Source organism: Hibiscus syriacus, unplaced genomic scaffold (assembly GCF_006381635.1).
Source record: "Hibiscus syriacus cultivar Baekdansim isolate YM2019G1 unplaced genomic scaffold, ASM638163v2 tig00112293_pilon, whole genome shotgun sequence".
NCBI classification, from domain to species: Eukaryota; Viridiplantae; Streptophyta; class Magnoliopsida; order Malvales; family Malvaceae; genus Hibiscus; species Hibiscus syriacus.
Window position 1 is genome coordinate 3,677,582 of NW_024063296.1, and position 18,923 is coordinate 3,696,504.

The following is an 18,923-nucleotide window of genomic DNA, read 5'->3' on the forward strand; positions in this document are numbered from 1 at the left end:
CGCAACGAATTTGGAATAAATCGCAACGCGAACTTCGACTATCGCAACGAGCTTGGAATAAATCGCAACGCGAACTTCGACTATCGCAACGAACTTGGAATAAATCGCAACGCGAACTTGGACTATCGCAACGAACTTGGAATAAATCGCAACGCGAACTTCGACTATCGCAACGCGAACTTGGGCTATCGCAACGAATTTGGAATAAATCGCAACGCGAACTTCGACTATCGCAACGAACTTGGACTATCGTAACGCGAACTTGGACTATCGCAACGAATTTGGAAAATCGCATTGCGATAGTCGAAGTTCGCGTTGCGATAGTCGATGTTCGTGTTGCGAATCTGGAAACTGATTTACGATACCGGAGATCGCGTTGCGAATTATCGATCGCATTGCGATTTAGTTGGTCATTTTGGCAAATCCAAAAAAAGTTGGTTAAAATCGTATATTATAAGGCATTTTTTGTCACTGATGTTATTTTCTCTAATATATATGAGCGAACTAAAAAAGTTAAGATCTAACCATAGTTTATGATCAACAACTGACTCGACAAAAGACTCTATTTAAATTAAGAGACTAAGTTCATAATGTTTTAATATTTAAGAATTAAATTAATATTTTATATAAAATCAAACTCGATAAAAAAATAAATATTTATAAATAAAAAGTGACCATCGAAACGTAGGAAGACAAGAAAACGTTTACCAACCGCGAAGCCTCCTCTAAACACTCGTCCTCACAAACTCATCCCCGAGCAATGCGCAACCCTTTCCTCTCTCTCTCTCTCTCTCTCTCTCCCTCCCCCTCTGCTTTTTTTTTGTTAATAAATAAATAGAACATTTTCTTTGTATGTATGTAAAGTGGATATACTTTCCTTTGAAAAAAAGAAAAAAGTGCCATTTCTATAGGTTAGAAATAAGTAGTAATATTATTATCCAAATCCAGATCCCAATCCCAAGAAACCAAGCAAATATGTCTGGAGGAGTATCGAGGAGATGGAGGAAGCTGGTGGCGATGGAGCATTTGAATTGCTTGGCCCATTGGAGGAGGATTGCCTTTGGTTTAGGAGGAGGAGGGATTCAGCAACGTTTCTCCTCTGCTGGCGGAGGAGATGGCGGAGGCGGGGACAATTCCGATGACAATACCAAAAACGATACTACTACTACTAACAGGAATAGAAGCAAAGGAAAAAACAAATCCAAAGGCAGCACTGCCACTTCTGCTCTCACTCTTAAGATTAAAGCCGAGATTAATTGCCCGCGCTGCTCCAATCACAATTACTTCAATTTCAGTCTTCCTCCTGCTTCGTTAGATTCGTCTGACGGTAATTCCAGCAACGGCAAATCCACCGTTAATTTCTGCCCCACTTGTAGAACCGCCTACCACTTTCGCCCCCACCGTGTATACCCTCTCCAGGGCACCTTCTTGGAGATTAAATCCAATTCCAAAACCGCTTCTCCTCCTCCTCCTCCTCCTCGCAATAGCGTTCGGACATCGTTTTGGGACAATCATAGATCCGGGAATTCTCCGCCAACGCCACCGCCTCCGCCTCCTGGGAATGGCCTCGCAGTTCAAACTCCGCCTGGGCCGCCCTTTCCTCCCGGAGTTAATTTCCTAAGAATTGATGGGCCCAAGGAAAGCCACGTTAATGGGAATGGCGCTTGGTTGGGCGGGGCCAATTTGGGGAAGGATTTGCCGACGCCGAAAGAAATTTGCAAAGGCCTTGACAAATTCGTTATTGGCCAGCACAAGGCAAAGAAGGTGCGTAATTTTTGAATTTATGACTAACTAAATAAATAAAATCCAAATCCTTCGTATATTACTATAAATCGATTATCGCAGGTACTGTCAGTTGCCGTTTATAACCATTATAAAAGAATATACCATGCCTCCTTGGAGAAAGGGTTAGTTTCAATGTTCTTATAAAATTTTGAATCTGATTTTTATTATATTAGCTTAATTGTATTCCATACGGTAAACTGATATGCAACATAGTCATTAGAAAACTTGGGTCACGGATTTGAATGCTAGGTCAGGAGTAGAAGACGCAAGTTTAGAAGCACTTGATAACAATGAAAATGTGGAGTTAGAGAAAAGCAATGTGCTATTGGTCGGACCAACTGGCTCCGGTATACAGTCTTCCCTATTCTTATTCCTATGCGGATGCATGAAATTCCTTAATTGCATTACCTTTCTTATACATGTACATATCCTACAACAGGAAAGACTTTATTGGCAAAAACTCTGGCTCGCTTCGTCAATGTCCCTTTTGTCATTGCTGATGCAACATCTTTGACGCAGGCAAGTCCATTGTGCACTTTAATCTTTGAAAATTGTGTAAAATAAATATTTTGGAACTTTTGAAACCCATTAGCCTTGGCTATGCAAGGGAAGCTGGTTCTTTCTGATCCTTTATTCACCACTCTACTCCCCCAAGGCTTGAATATATCTCTTAATTATCATGTATAGAGTTATCATGGTTGCCACGTTCAACAATCATATTGAGCTCGTTGAAGTATCTTCCTAGTCATAACAAAACCTTACTGTGGAAAATAGTTGGCCTTTTGCTAAATACCTTTGACGTCCTAGAAGTTATTTTTACAACTTATTTTTTGTCTTTATGATTAATCATAAGTCTCTTTTCTTAGCTAAACATTCTTAACTTTGGCTGTCCTATTTAATGAGGCAAATTCTTCATTTTGCAGGCTGGTTATGTTGGTGAAGATGTTGAATCAATATTGTACAAACTACTCACGGTATTAACTTTATTCTTTGCATCATAGAACTTATTGGTATATTCCCATTGTCCTCATTTAGTGGGACTCAAAATATCTTTAGTAAGTAGTATGATGAGGGAGTGGGAAGACAAATTTCCAGTTCCAGGCATCTGCTCCAACCAATGAGACTTTGATACCCCCATTTACAACCAAAACACACTGAAGTTTCTTCTCTTTTATACCTTTCCCCTAGTTATTATGCCTCACAACTTATCTAATTGCTCAGTGCCTTTTGAGTAAAATCAAACATGCTGGAACTAAAGAATAGTGAATGTGAACCAAAACCATTGATAGCATTCCTTCAAGATTGTATAAGAAGAATGCTGCAAGAGAGAAACTAAGCAAAGAAGTTTGTATCTTGTGAATTTGATTGTACCTCTTCTAAATGTACACAACATTTGAATGATCCTTGGCTCCGGGAACCAGCAAAGATTTTAACCAGAAATCACACCATGTGAAGCTATATGTAGAGAAAAGATGGTACAATTAAGACAGATTACAGAGAGAATCAGGGCTTGAAAAAATAAATCATTTTTGGATATATTACCCAATGGCAGTGGAGAAGATTATAGCATTTTGAATAAATTTTCTAGAATACAAATGTATTTTGTTAGGCTTGATTGCAGTACTGAGATATAATTACATCTGTTTGCCTTAGTGAGACGGACTACTTCTCTTTTCTCTCAATGTGTTTTTCCGACTTTAATTTTACATTGTAAGATGGATAGTTATTTTCCAAGTTATGGTATATCCTTAACTCAGAAAAGAGTACACACTCAAGCTTGAAGATAGAGTGGGGGCAAGAGTGTGATCTAGGTTATGTATTCACACATCTGCAGTCACATATATTTGCTTTGTGATGTTCTTATAGGTTGCTGAGTTCAATGTAGAAGCAGCTCAACAAGGAATAGTTTACATTGATGAAATTGACAAGATAACTAAAAAGGTTCTGCAATTATCCTTTATTTTTTAAAGTAAACTCAAATTGTTGGTTTTATGTTTTAATCTAGGATTTCTTTTGGACCTAAAATTTTCTGAAATGTTGAATTACTTTTGCAGGCTGAGCGCTTAAACGTCAGCAGAGATGTATCGGGGGAGGGTGTTCAGCAAGCCTTGCTGAAATGTTAGAGGGAACTGTGAGTTATTGTTGTTGCTGTTGTTTTTCTTGTTCTGAAAATAAGTTCTTTGGTTGTAGATTGATATATTATTTTTATTAGTATATATTGGTTGTAGATTGGTGTATATTGTTTTTATTAGCATATATTATAATGTGCTGCAGGCCTGCAGCTGCCATCTTGTTTCTTATTATCTAATTTGAGAAATTTATGCTGGTTGCCTTGGTCACTTCCTGCAAACTTACTGTCCAGCAGAAGAACTTAAATGGTTGCCTTGTTCCTAAGCTTCTCCTCCTATTCATTGGAAGATAATCTAGTAATCATCTAGGTTTTCAGTGAACAACTGGTTATACTTGTAATGTCTGAGCAATATGTAGAGAGAGAAATAATTCTTTCCCTAAAAAATTAACAGAAAAACGATAATTTGAGCAAGACTATCAGCTGAGAATAATTGTTTGCTTTCATGGCACTGGGGCAGGATTAATTTCGGAAGTAAATGTTTGGAAGAGGTTTAATCTGGAGAATAGATGGTTTGAGATGAAGCCAAAATTTTAACTATTGCTATAAAACTTTATTAGACTGCTGTAGGCTATCAGGAATTGTACCTTATCAAATCTTTTAGATTTTGAAAACCCTATAGACTATATTCATAAGCTTAAGTCCAGAACGTATGACCTTGTAATCTTCTTGGTAATCATATTGTACTTTTTCTCCTATAACTGAAAAGAAATGGGAAAATAACATAAAATTTCATTTTCTTTTTTCCTGTTCATTTCCTTTTTCATTCAAGATCTTTGTTTGCAAGACAATGGATATGTATGCATTTTAAATAGAAATTTTGTTCGACTTAAGAAGCTGTAATGCAGCAAATGTATTAGTCTGTGGAAGAATTTATGAATGAAATGTTTTTATTTGGAAGTCACAATCAGGATAAGTAATTTGATATAATCTGCAAAAGTGTCGAATATTGTAGCTTTGCCTCAGTTTTCCTATCTGATTTTACATTAGACCTATTTTGAGGTTTTGACCAGCATCCTTTGTGGCTGCGTTACAGTTGATAAATGTTTCTTTGTGCAGATTATAAATGTTCCAGAGAAGGGAGCAAGGAAGAATCCTCGAAGTGACAATATACAGGTATTCTTTTGATTTATCATGTCATTCACAACTAGGGATGTAAATATTATGCAGATAGATACAGAAGACATCATTTTCATCCATTTTTTAGAAGAGTTAACTTTTGCAACTACGCTTAAATGGGTGTAAATAATATGCACAGATAGATACAAAAGACATCCTTTTCATTTGTAGTGGAGCGTTTGTTGATCTTGACAAGCAATTTCAGAGAGGTAAACTCTTGTGACTACTTTACCAAAAAGAATTTATCTTCCATGTCATTCGTTCTTGTTTTTGGGCGTTTAATTATTGTTGTTATAAACCAGACAGCAAGATTCTTCAATAGGTTTCGGAGCACCTGTCCGTGCTAATATGAGGACGTCATGGGTAACCAATGCTGCAGTGACATCGTCTTTGCTTGAATCAGTAAGAATAAACACTGTTTCCTACTTTCTTTATAATGATAAGACAACAACAATAACATGTATATCAAAGAGCAGCAATTACATAAAGTTCCACTGAGATCTTTAAGCCGCATTTGCATTTCAGGTTGAGAGTTCCGATCTTATTGCATATGGCCTCATACCAGAGTTCGTAGGACGCTTTCCAATACTAGTTACTTTGTCAGCTTTAACTGAGGAGCAACTTGTGCAGGTAACATATCAATTTCGTAAATTGACCTCAAGTTAGAATGATCGAATTTAGTGAGATCTGCATTAGGCAACTCCTTAATGAGTTACTACTTTGCTATTACTAATTGTTGAGAAAAAAAATTGATGCAGGTGCTTACAGAACCAAAAAATGCTATTGGAAAGCAGTACAAGAAGTTATTTAGCATGAACAATGTAAGTTGACTCTGCCTGTTCAAATTCTCTATTCTCTTACCCTCTTTATTTGACTATGTTGCTTGGATTCTTCATTTTTTTCAAGTGACATCATTTCTCTAATTTCAGGTGAAGCTACATTTTACACCTAAAGCGTTGAGATTAATTGCTAAGAAGGCAATCGCTAAGAATACAGGTGCCAGGGGTTTAAGAGCTATACTGGAAAGCATTCTCACTGAAGCGATGTATGAGGTAATTTGTCCCCCTATGTTTTGAATGATATTCAAACAAGCATGTGTTAGCTATAGACTATGTTACTTGAAATCTGGTGTGAATGTCATACGGGTATCTATCAAAGATGGGCATGATTAGACTTTTCTATGTTCCCATGTATTTGGAGAATCCTTGAAAATCATCTCATATCTAGGGGTGAGCGTTCGATTGAATCGAGTTGAGTTAAAAAAAATTTGAGTTATTCGAGTTGACTAGTCCTATTTTATAACTTGAAGTTGACTTGAAATTTTTTCGAGTCAATTTGAGTTTATAAAATTCGAGTCGAGTTTTCGAGTTTCTGTTTAAATTTAATTGTAAATATTTATAATATTATGATATTATTTAATTCCAATTTAAATGGTTTTTTATTACCATATATTATATATGTGTATATTTCTTCATAATTTTTTCATATGTGATATACATATATCATACAAATTCGAGGGACTCGACTCAAACATAAAAATCAATCCACTAATTATTAAAAATTTTGAGTTATTCGAGTTGTATTTTACAACTCGGTTTGAACTTGAAATTTTTTCGAGTCGAGTTTATGAAATTAAAACTTGAAGTCAATTCGTGTTGAGTTTTCTCGAGTCGAGTTCAAAAAAGTCGATTTTTCGAGTTGAGTTTTGCTCAGCCCTACTCATATCCATGTGTCTGACGCGTATACTTTAAGGAGAAATAGAGTTCAAGCAACATGAGGCACATATATATCCTTATGAAATTAGATGTTTCATGTAGTGAAGCATTTGATTCTTGTATGTTTCAGGTTCCAGATGCAAGGACTGGACACAATAGAGTAGATGCTGTTGTGATCGACGAGGAATCAGTGGGTTCAAAAGATACCCCTGGATGTGGAGGGAAGATTCTCCGTGGAGATGGTGCTTTGGAGCATTATTTTGCAAAAGCCAAGTTGAAGGATTCTATTGTAAGTTTTAGCGTGTATAGCATCTACCTCATTCGTTCAATATCAGTCCTCTGGGGTGCCCACACCCCCTATTCATTTACAGTATAATAAGATTTAACTTCATTGATGCCTTTTAGTGAACCGGTAAGGAGCTTGGTACTTTGGTACCTTGCGGAGTCTTATGAATAAGGAAATAAGGAAACTAGGTGCCATGACATAATTTGATAGAGGAAGTCTGACATTATTTGCCTATTTTCTTCGGCATCAAGTCATATGAGGATCAGTTTACACATTATTACAGCATTACTTGGTAAACATGACTGCTTGTACTTGGTTTCAGGAAAACCTTCCAATGGTCCAAGGACAGCAGGTGGAAGGAGAATCGGAGGTTTCATCAAGAGCCATGAGCTTCTAGCAATTTTCCACTGAAGCTGTTGCGGTAATGTGGTAACAGTATTTGTTATTTGTAAAAGTGACATTCATTCATTGGCCCATTTATATTGTAGAACATAAATTTTGGTGCCATAGTTGAATAGAAAGATACAAGATAAGGAAAAGAAAAATAAAATTGTAGCTTCTTAGAGGAAAAACGGCACCTTCTGTAAAATTTTTGTTCTGTTCAAACTTACATTGTAATTTATTGTAAGATTTTAACTAATTGAATATCACGTGTATGATGAAAAGTAGTTTTAGCCATTTGCAAATATATATTTTTAATAATGTACCAAGATATATATTCTACTTGTAAATCTATAGTCTACAATATTTTGATGACCCTGGGTACTTTGTATATGCAAGCTAACTGATCGGTTGGAACAAGTACAGATAAATCAGGTGATATTGTAAAAGTACTGTCATTCGCTTGAGTTGCAGTATTAGCAACTCGGGACTTCTGATATGGTTTGCCGTTAAGTTCTATAGAATGTATTGTAAGCTATTTAAGTTCGATTCTAAAAAAAAGGTTAAATTTGGATCTATTATTCACGACCCGAACTCAAATAACTCAAGCTATCCAACAAATTAAATTTAAATATCTTAATATTTTATTTCGAGCATGTACTTTATTTTGGGTATATAAATTTATAAATAATTTTTGGGTAAGGTATACAAATGATCCTTGACTATGAGGTATTGTTTTGTTGAATCATTTTGCTGTTAAAAGTTACAAAATAGTCATGACTATAGGTCATTGCTTTTGTCACGACTCTTACATTTGGGTCAAAGACATTGGCGCAACTGTTCACTAAAGAGGTTTTATGCGGAGTATCAGGCTTGTCAAGATCACCAGACTTGACCCATCACTTGGAGAATGTTAGAGAGGCCATTCACGCTGACCTTGCAAATAAGGAAAGTGACATCATATCATATAATGTCCACAATGACGATGTAGATGTAACAAGAGACAAGAAATCATAGAATATTGTGGGGGATTCTTACTATTTTCGGTGTGAATACCTATTCGAAAAAAGATTTCTTATAATTGATGTGATTAGATAGGATTGGAATTGACTTTCCTTAGAATAGGGGATTTTGTATTAATTGGACTGATCTTAACCGTTAATGTAAATCAATCTATGTTATTGATTGAGTAGGAGCTCAACTATAAATAGAGAGCTCTTCCACTTCATTTGTATCTCATCATCTCATTTCATTCATTTTGATTCGAGAGAGTAATAAAGCTCAAGGCATTTACTCTATATTCTCTATCCCTTTCTTTTGTTCTGGTTCTCTTTGTGCCACAATAATGTTTAAACTTCCACACCATTGACCAACTTTGGCGGGTTTCCTAGGCCCGTTAGTGTTAAAGCTTCAAATCCATTGAAGCCTTGAGGGCTTGGTTCCAACCTTTGTTGAGTTTGTATTCTCACAAGGTGTAGTTTAAAGCTTACTTAGGCGCATAACTGGCCAAGAAGTGTCAAAGAGTTTCTAAGACCGCACGTCCTTTCGGACCAAAACTCTGTAGGGACATAGCAAGTAGTATTAGAGCGAGTCATTGTGGTGGTACAACGAGCGTTCTGGACATGTTTTCTGATAAGTGGTAAACTGAGTAAGGCTGCTTACATTTGAGCCAATTTGTTGTTGTAGTCAAGTTGGCGAGGATTTGCGTTCCAACTAGTCGGGGTGATTGAGCTAGTTCGTGACAAAAGAGTGAATATAGATGTAAAAACGAAGAGATGGTGTTCCAATGTTAAGAGACAAAGAGTGTCATAGTGGGAAGTAAAAGTGGATAGAGCTAGTTGAAGAATACATCAAGGATTTGTACGACCGAGTTAATGACTACAAAAATTGGATAGATGATCTGAGTGAGATGTTAAAAATGATGGGGTGGAGGGTCGATAAACTTGAAGAATCTGTGGAGGAGGCCAAGGTGTTATGGAGTCCAATCTTGACAAAGTGGAGTCCATGAAAGACAAGTTGAAGTATGAGATGCTATGTGTTCTCAACAAGTTAGAGACATTTTAAGAGAGTAATGCTTGTGAAGCCGAGATGAAGGCTTTGAGGAATAAGGTGGATGATCTCAAGGAGCTGCTCATATGCAAGGGTGCAATGAGTGAATGAGTAGTGCTCAAGACCTTCTTAGAGGGACTTAGACTAGGGGTAAAGCTCACAGTGGAGCATGAAGATGCCCAAAGACTAAGAAACCATAATTTTAGCTGAGTAGCTAACCGAGCTTGTGGGAAACAAGCCAACTAACATTTAGTCGTTCGAGCCCATGCCGAGAGATAATGACAATGATGAGGGAGACCAAGAATAAGTGTAACAGAGAGGTTGTAACACCCTAAACCCGAATGGGCCTAATGTGCCACATTGAGCTGCTGAGGCAACCCTTGATTTTCAAAACATACTACATGATATCAAAATAAAAATACATGACAACTATAAAACACTTCTATAAAATGGAGCTCCGTGACACATAATTTAAATCAAAATAATATAATCTTGGAGTTACAAAACTAAATACCATAATGTCTTATGAATACACATGCCCACTACAAGTAACTATACAATACTCTGTAAGGAAATACTGGAAGACTTGTTGCGACAATGCTCATCGAACATCTTAACATACTAACATGCGAATGAAAACATCCGAAAGTTGAGCTTACAAGCCCATAATCACTAATCTAGAGCAACATATGAATCTCATGAACATAAGCATGTTAGAAGACATGGTAATAATCAGTAGGTACATGCATGATCATAATCAAGTGTTACCTACTTAAGGTTCAACTATTTTATCACTAAGGTAAGGGCCTCATGCTTACCTTAATCCTCTACTAAAGCCTATGCCATGAGTACACCTCTATTGGGTCTCTAACCACTGTGCATTCTCTAAATGCAACAAATAACACAAGGCTAGTACTTGACGTCACACAGTCGCCAGGTACTAGTCAAACAATAATAAAGCCTCATGATGTAGCTTGGGGTCACATATCATCACGAAACTCACACCCCTATTTACTTACTAAAGGTACCTTGGGTGAGATCTGCGCCACATAACATCATCATCTCACCAATACCTAGGCTAGGTCCGGGTCACATAGCATCGACACTTTGCCAGTCTAGTCCACTCCTCTAGATACTTAAAACGTGTCTAGATCACATAACATCAGCACAATGTTCGACTAGCGTCTGAAGTGACCTCGCACTGACTTGGATATATCTAGATATTTCATACATACAAGACGATAATCATACTACTAAAGTACTCGATTTACTTATTATTTCCTGAGCGTCACACGAAGTCTAGTTTTATAGGATTTTACCTCGTAAGGTTCTTATGATTATCACACAGATAAAACTATTATTACATTATTATCTCGTCTTTATTATCAAGCTCTTTTATATAGCTAACATCTAGTCTAAAACGTTATGCAAGCGCTTATTAATCTTGTAATGTTTTATGCCCTTAAAGCATTAATATTCATCGCTAGCCACTTGACATTTATTAGTAGTCTGGCACTTAATTTTGGGGTTTATCCATTGACTACAATTCCTAGTCACTCTCACCACAACTTCTCATCGTCCACCCTTGAACCTGTAGAATAACTTGCTCATCTTTGATTATAGGTGTTCAGGTGGTATTAATTCTCTCTATCTTGCTAACCGCGTCGTTCATCGTCTCATTCATCGACATGCCTTACACAATGATTATTTGCTCACGATTACTCAATACGTGTTCGATTGAAGATACTTAGAAGTATCAAGCTTAATATGGTTACTTCATAACCCCTTCTAAGAGTGTTTCTAGGCACCTTAAGCTGTTTATGTCCTTCACGGACTAAGTCCTCACCATTACGAGCCATTAAACTCTTACAAACCTTAACGAAGTCAATTTAACAATCTAAATGAGTATTATCGATACCCTACATTTAGTATCGATAACCCTAGGTCATGTATCATACTTCTTTGAGTATCATACCAAAAACAACTTATGTTTTGTCAAAATTCCTCTCAATATTGATATTGTTACCCTCGATATCGATACTAGAGCTGCAATATTTGTCCTACTCCATAGAGTATCGATACTCCATGCATAACATGTCCATAAATCATTACAATTCTAGTATCGACACTAACCTAGAAACCCAGAAAGTGGCTCAAAAAACACTCAAGAATCCCTCGCAACACTTTTGTTTGGTCCAAACACCATTTTTACACCAAAAACATCGTCTAAGCATGAATTAAGCGAAAACCCCAAATATGCTCAAATACCCAAATCCAAACAAAAAATTACGTTTAGGAAAATCACAACACAAAAAGGATTAGAAATACACTATCTTTATATTAGAAACCCGAAATGGAACTCATTTCAACAAGCCCGAAATGGAACTCATTTTCAACAAGCTTTACTTCCTCTCATTCTTCTAAAACTAAGATGTTTTCACCCTTTTCTCAAAGTAATTAGATTCTAAACATAAAGAATGTTGTTGGAGGGCTAAAACACTAATATAAAGCTCAAAGGACTCATCTTTAGCCATGACACATGGAGAAAAAGGAAAAGGAAATAAGATGAAGAAAAATGAAGATAATGATGAAGGAATATATAAATCCTTATCTTTTAAAAATGGGATAATTATGCTTTTGGTCATTTGTATTTTACCTTGTATTCAAAAATCCCTTTTTTATAACCTCTTGGAATCAATTACATCTCAATTAAACCCAAACTTGGCCTAACGACTTCAATTACGAACTTCATGAGGTCCACATGCTTCTCGGGTAAACCCGAAACTACTAACATATTCAGGGTGTTTACAACTCTCCCATCTTTGAAATAAATTTCGTCTTCAAATATATGATCGAATGACGACTTTATCCTTAGGAAAAAAAATTAGAAGCCTCAATAAACATATACTCTTATCAAGTCTGATTCTCTGGGAAAAGTCCCCACAACATGACATGCAACTCAGTATCTCACAAAATCAATATATGATTTCCTAAAAGACGTTACCCATGTCAAACCTTAAGAAAAAAACCTTTGAGAGACACAAAGTCGAAGAATCTCATTCTTGTTGTCTAACACTGAATGTTTGGAACTTTCATAAAGACAAACACTTCTCCACGACTCATCTGCACCCGCTAAACCTTTCATTGGCTAACTCTACTCAATCGATTTAACATATTGCACCACTCTATAGCCTCTTTTACTTACTGGACGTAGATAACTCAACATACTATACTTCGAGATCCTACAACATTTGCCATTCACGGTCTCAATACCGACTATTAAAGATATAATGATAACTCTTGACCTCCACACATCGATCCAAACATTTCTGTTACGCTACTCTGATTCCATAATCATCCATTCTACTCTATTGTTTTCATTTTCCCTCGTCGTTCAATATACGTGCCACTCATCAGATCGTACATCCAAAGAAATCATGACTAAAATTGATTACTTACTTATCGAAACTAGCAACATCTAACGCTCTTAGGAGCACATCATGAAGAGAAAGTCCCTCGCAACCGTACTCTGACTTAAGGGTTCTATGACTCTATGTTCATACACCCGACTGCTTACTGCAACTGTGCTATTTGAGGTCAACAAACGCTAGTCAACTGACACTTCTTGGTCTTCTTTATCCCCAATCACTAAAACCCATTATGCTGCACGACATCACATGACACTAGGTATGATATATAGATAACGCTTTTATACTAATAAGAAAACAACAAAGATGAGGTTTAGTTCAAAAACAAAGACGAGGTTTAGGTCAAAAACTCAAACTCTTATCTAACTACAAGTAGACTTTATGGTTTAGTCTGGCGTCACACAACATTGACATGACTTACACATTATAAGTTTAATAACACAATTACTTGGATGAGACCTAGGACTCACTCGCGCTAGGAACATACACTCAACAACCCCACAACTAGCACCTCACACAACTCTTAGAAAATTCGAGTAACCTATTACACACGATCAACGATAAAAAACACAAGTAACTCAATGTCCTTAAAGCTTCCATTAGAGATGTAAACCTCTAAATCCAAACTTAGGATTACTCGAGCTCTAAGGAGATGGTCACACGAACCATCGACTCTCCAGGTAGACACACACTCATATAACCTTAGTCTTATTCTTGAAGAGCCATTTGGTTGCTCCCTCACAGAACACTCTCAGGTGGATTGTTCTACTACGAAACGACTCTCTTAGAGTTGACCCTCAACTCAACAAGGAATAATCAAGGGTTTTCACATGATTACACCAATCTTTTAACCCTATACTCTCGGCTATAAGGTTATAAAAATACTCGTGATAACAACTTTTGTTAGGTCGATTACCAAACTTTACCCAAGCTCTCGAAAGGAATTTAAGGTAACTTTATCTATTTCACTAAGGCCAATGAAGTAGGACTTGGATCCTCCGCCATGATTCTCTACACGAATACTCTTCCAATGAAATTTGCTTAATGCCACGAAGGAATGCTCAAACTCATGACTACTAGCACAACAAATAACTAAAATTTCTAAAAATGTATTTGATATTAGAAATACACTATCTGATATTAGAAACCCAAATGAAACTTCTTTACACCAAAACATCATCTAAGCATGAATCAAACAAAACTCCCAAATATACTCAAATACTCAAATCCTAACAAAGAATTATGTTTCGAAATTCATAATACGAAAAAGGATAGAAATACCTACCTTGATATTAGAAACTTGAAATGAACTTCTTTCTCAACAAGCTTTACTTCCTCCCACTCTTCTTGAACTAAGATGTTTCCCATCTTTTCTCTAGCCAATAAGAAAAGTTATGAGATTCTAAACATAAAGGATGTTCTTGGAAGGATAAGAGATGAATTATAAAGATCAAATGACTCATATTTAGCAATGGCACTTATAGAGAAGGAAAAGGGATATAAGAAGAAGGAAAATGAAGAGAAAAAAAATGAAGAAAGATATAAAATCCTCATTTTTTTAAAATGTGGTAATTACACTTTGGTCATTCGCATTCAACTTATATTCAAAATTCCCCTTTTTATAACTTCTTGGACTCTATTCCAACTCAATTAAGCTCAAACTTGGCGTAACGACTTCAATTACGAACTTTGCGAGGCCCACATGCTATCGAGTAAACCTGAAATTAATAGCCCAAAATTCGTGGTGTTACAACTCTCCCTCCTTGAAAGAATTTCATCCTCGAAACTACTTAGATTGAATAACAACTTATCCTTAAGACAAACAATTAGAAGCCTCTATACACCCATAGTCTTATCAAGTATGATTCTCTAGGAAGAAGTACCTGCAACATGAGATGCAACTCGGAACTCATAAAATCAATGTATGATTTCCTAAAAGACATTACCACGTCGAACTTAAAGCAAAACCTTCGAGAGGCACAAAGCCAAGAATCTCATTATTGTTGTCTAACACTGAAGCTTGAAACTTTTCATAAGGACAACATACCTCCACGACTCATCTACGCCCGTTAAACCTTTCACTAGCTAACTCTACTCAATCAATCCAACACAGTGCACCACTCTATCCTATGTGATATCGAAATTCCCCCTCCATGGTCTACGTGATGCTATGTGATACCAAGAGATCATTCAATAGCTTAGATCTTTCATACTTCATCTGTTTAAAATATTAAATATCATAATAGATATTTCATGCTTTTCCAAATGATAAAAATACCTAAATCATATACACGAGAAGCAATACTTAAAAAAAAACTAAAATTGCCAAGTTCTTTAATTAAATGACACCAACTAACTAAGCCAATTGCCTCGTGTTCATTTGAAATCAAAATTTGGAAAAATAAATGGCATCCCCCTCTTTGTTGAATGTTTTGAGTTCGACACATAAGTAAGACAATCATCCTTCACATTAGGATTGTTGGCCACTATAATGTAGTGTACACATACCATTGTTGTTAAAAAACCATCTAAAAAGAAAACATTTCAACTGGGCCTCAACACACCAAAGAAATAAAAACTTGAAAAAAAAAAGAAAATGACTCAACAAGACCACTGCACAAACAAAAAATCTTTAGAAAGAAAGGGACTCGACAAAGTCTCAAAAAGAATGTAATTTCTTTATATTCATCCAGATAGAACTTGTAAATAGATACACAAACTAGATAAAACATTTTATTGTTAATACATCATAATTTATTCAAGGATTATTATTCCATGATCAGACTACATGTCATTTCGCACTATTACATTCTTCAGAACACACTTAAGCTACTTGTAAGGCAACAACAGTGCACCGCCGATGATGCACAAAACCAAGAAAACTACATAGCCACTAGCAAAATGAAAACCTCGTGTCATTGTAATCTTAATTCAAAGAATTTTTCAACTTGTATACGATAAACTTTCGAAATATAGCTTTCTCATATTTTTATTCATCAACATTATAGTATATATGCAAATACAAAGGTCGTATATATGTGAAGTAATATCCTACATTAACTATTAACTATATATTAATCCTAAGATTTAGCCTACGAATCTGTAACACTCTCCCCCAAGTTGGAGCATAGATAGTAAACATGCCCAACTTGTTACATAGATAATCATACAAACCCCATTAAGAGCCTTTGGAGAATATCTCCTAATAGTTCTTCAATTTCACGTAATCGATAATAAATAAACTTTGTTGAATCTTTTCCCAAATGAATGACAATCAACCTCAATGTGAAACACAACTTGATTATCACACCATAGCTTTGTAAATACTTAAACCTTAATTCCTACTTAAGTTGAATACACATGATTTCACACACAAACTTGGTTGTTTTATATTCATCTTTTGCACTGGATTATGACCACTTTTGTCTCTTAGTCTTCCACAAATCAAGTTTCCTCTAACAAGCACACATATTCAAATCTGAAATACATTTGATCCTAATCTAACCATTATTTCATATAGAATCCTTCCAAGAGCACTTTTCAAATAATGCACAACTTGTTCTACTGTCTTCCAGTGATCAACAATTGGTTATATTACCTCAATGCACTTACCATATAAGCAATACCAGGACATTCACAATAAGATATTCAACTTTTCAATAATTTGTTATATCTCTCAAGATCTACGAAGAACTCACCTTCTTTGTTAATTGTGAATTGAGAACCATTGGAATACTACATGGATTAGCATCCAACTTTTTCGACTCCAATAGTAAATCAATCACATACTTCCTCTGAGTTAGGAATACTTCATTCTTTGTCCGGCTAACTTTAACTCTTAAGAAATATTTTAATTCTCTAAGTCTTTGGTATGGAATGAGTATAGAGAAAATACTTTAAAGATTTCATCCTTAATCTAGTGGCATTATATCTTTCATCCTGTAGGCTAGTTGCTTGCTGCAACATTTAGCATTCTTCCTTTATGGCATTAACAAAAAAAAGCATCGTGAAATTTCACTTGTCATCGACGATAATTAAATATCATCCACAATATAATATAACTAACAAAATATGTTTCATCAATTTTTTATAGAACCCGAATGATTTGACTTGCTCTTATGCATCCCAACTTCCCAATCGATTGGCTAAACTTCCTGAATCAAGCTCGGGACTCTGTTTCAAGTCATATAGAGATTTTTTTATTGACATGGTTTCTCATACTCCCCCTGAGCAACAAAACTAAGTGGTTGCCCCATATACACTTACTCTTGAAGATCACCATGAAGAAAAGACAATTAGGGTTCATTAACATGTAGAGCAATCATCTCCTCAAGCATAGTCGTATGACATCTAGGATAAGTTAATTCCTCGCGAACAATTTTAGTGATAAAACTTCATCTAGGGATGAAAGGAAACCATGAGACAAAGAATAGGAAACAATAGAAGAAATGAGGTTGGTACAAATATGGCTACCTTTCCGAAGGGCAATAAGGAGAACAAGATCATTTGTGATGATCGAATCTGATGACAAAGATACTAGCTCATCAGGACATGGCTCTTGAGTCTTAAGAACATGGTCACAATAAGGAGAACAAGATCATTTGTGACGATCGAATCGAATCTGATATTCGAATTTGATGAGAGCTTAACCAACGCAAAAAGTTGACAGACCAAATTTAGAGATGATATGATAAAATAGAAAATCCTCCTCCTCTTACCTCAGAACCAGAATTGAAGTGAAGAATGTTTGTTCTAAAAGGTACATGAACAAACACAAGATATATATCAAGGCTTGGAAATAACAATGATAACCCTTTTGAACACAAGAATACCAAAAAACTCACTTGAAGTACTTGGGATCAAGATTTGCAACTTGATGAGTAACACCTGAAACAATACAAGTACAACGAAATATCTTAGCAGGGATATAAATAAGATTTTATTTGGAACGATAGTATCATTACTCTTTTTGAAGAACATTGTCGTTTGGAGCTTTTCATCGGAATAACCAAAAAATGATCAAGATTGTGGTGTCTAGGGCTGTAAAAGAGACGGTAGATCGCGAGATACTCGAGATCGACTCGATCAAGGCTCGATAAATACTCGGATCGAATGTACTCGACCGAGCTCGAGTTCTTAACGAGCCGAAACGAACTACTCGAAAAGCTCGTGAGCAGCTCGAAAAATGTTATATTATAATTTTAGATTTTTTAAAATTACATTATTAAAAATATATTAAAATACACTATGATAATTATAAATTTTAAAAATATTGAAAAATCTATAATACAACTACCTCAAATTTTATTTATTTAATTAACCAACCCAAGTTCAATTGTTACATTGCATATTACTAAAAGAAAAATAAAAGCCCATATAATTAAGCACATGTTACATTACACATGTTTGGTTGATTTTTTTTTTCTTTCATTTTTAACTTTTTACTGCACAAGTACTTGACAACGTAAAAAAATAAAATAAAAAATAAGAAAAATAGCCAAACATAGAAAAATTGAAAATGGTTAAAAATTATTTTTGAATAATATTCTTATATTTATTTTAATTAAAAAATATTTATCTAATGACAATATTTTAATATATTCTAATGATAATTTTTAATAACTAATTTTTTAAATTGTTGTTATATTTTGAGGTTTCATGTTCAAATATCATAATATCAAGGGTTTGAGTATTTAATATCAAAATACTATATTGTACTTACCTCATAAATCGGTACCAAGTCGATTAATTATGTCTTTACATTGAACCCTAAAACCTAACCCTAAATTTTAAACCCTAAACCCTAAACTAAAACTAAACCTAAACATAAACCCTAACCACTAAACCCTTAATCCAATTATGTAACAGGGGTTAAGTTATGCACATGAAGGTAACATACAAATTATGCAAAATGATGTTATGTGACTCCTAAATAATTATCGCATACTTATACATAATATCAACATGCAAAATAAATATACACAACTAATTAAACAAAACAATCCTAAACATGGACTAAATTAAGAAACCTA

The 18,923-nt window shown here is 35.3% G+C and overlaps 1 protein-coding gene across 1 annotated transcript; it reads left to right on the forward strand.

Annotated features, from left to right (window-relative positions):
* Nucleotides 1-780: 780 nt before the first annotated feature.
* On the forward strand, nt 781-7,690 carry LOC120177605 (CLP protease regulatory subunit CLPX3, mitochondrial-like). The gene is given in 17 exon segments (XM_039183697.1): nt 781-1,764; nt 1,846-1,907; nt 2,035-2,132; nt 2,225-2,304; nt 2,709-2,759; nt 3,652-3,726; nt 3,840-3,900; nt 3,903-3,916; nt 4,973-5,029; nt 5,172-5,226; nt 5,229-5,241; nt 5,335-5,434; nt 5,558-5,662; nt 5,791-5,853; nt 5,962-6,084; nt 6,878-7,036; nt 7,356-7,690. Coding segments are annotated over 17 exon segments (2,103 nt in total). The 5' UTR covers nt 781-852; the 3' UTR covers nt 7,431-7,690.
* The last annotated feature ends 11,233 nt before the right edge of the window (nt 7,691-18,923 follow it).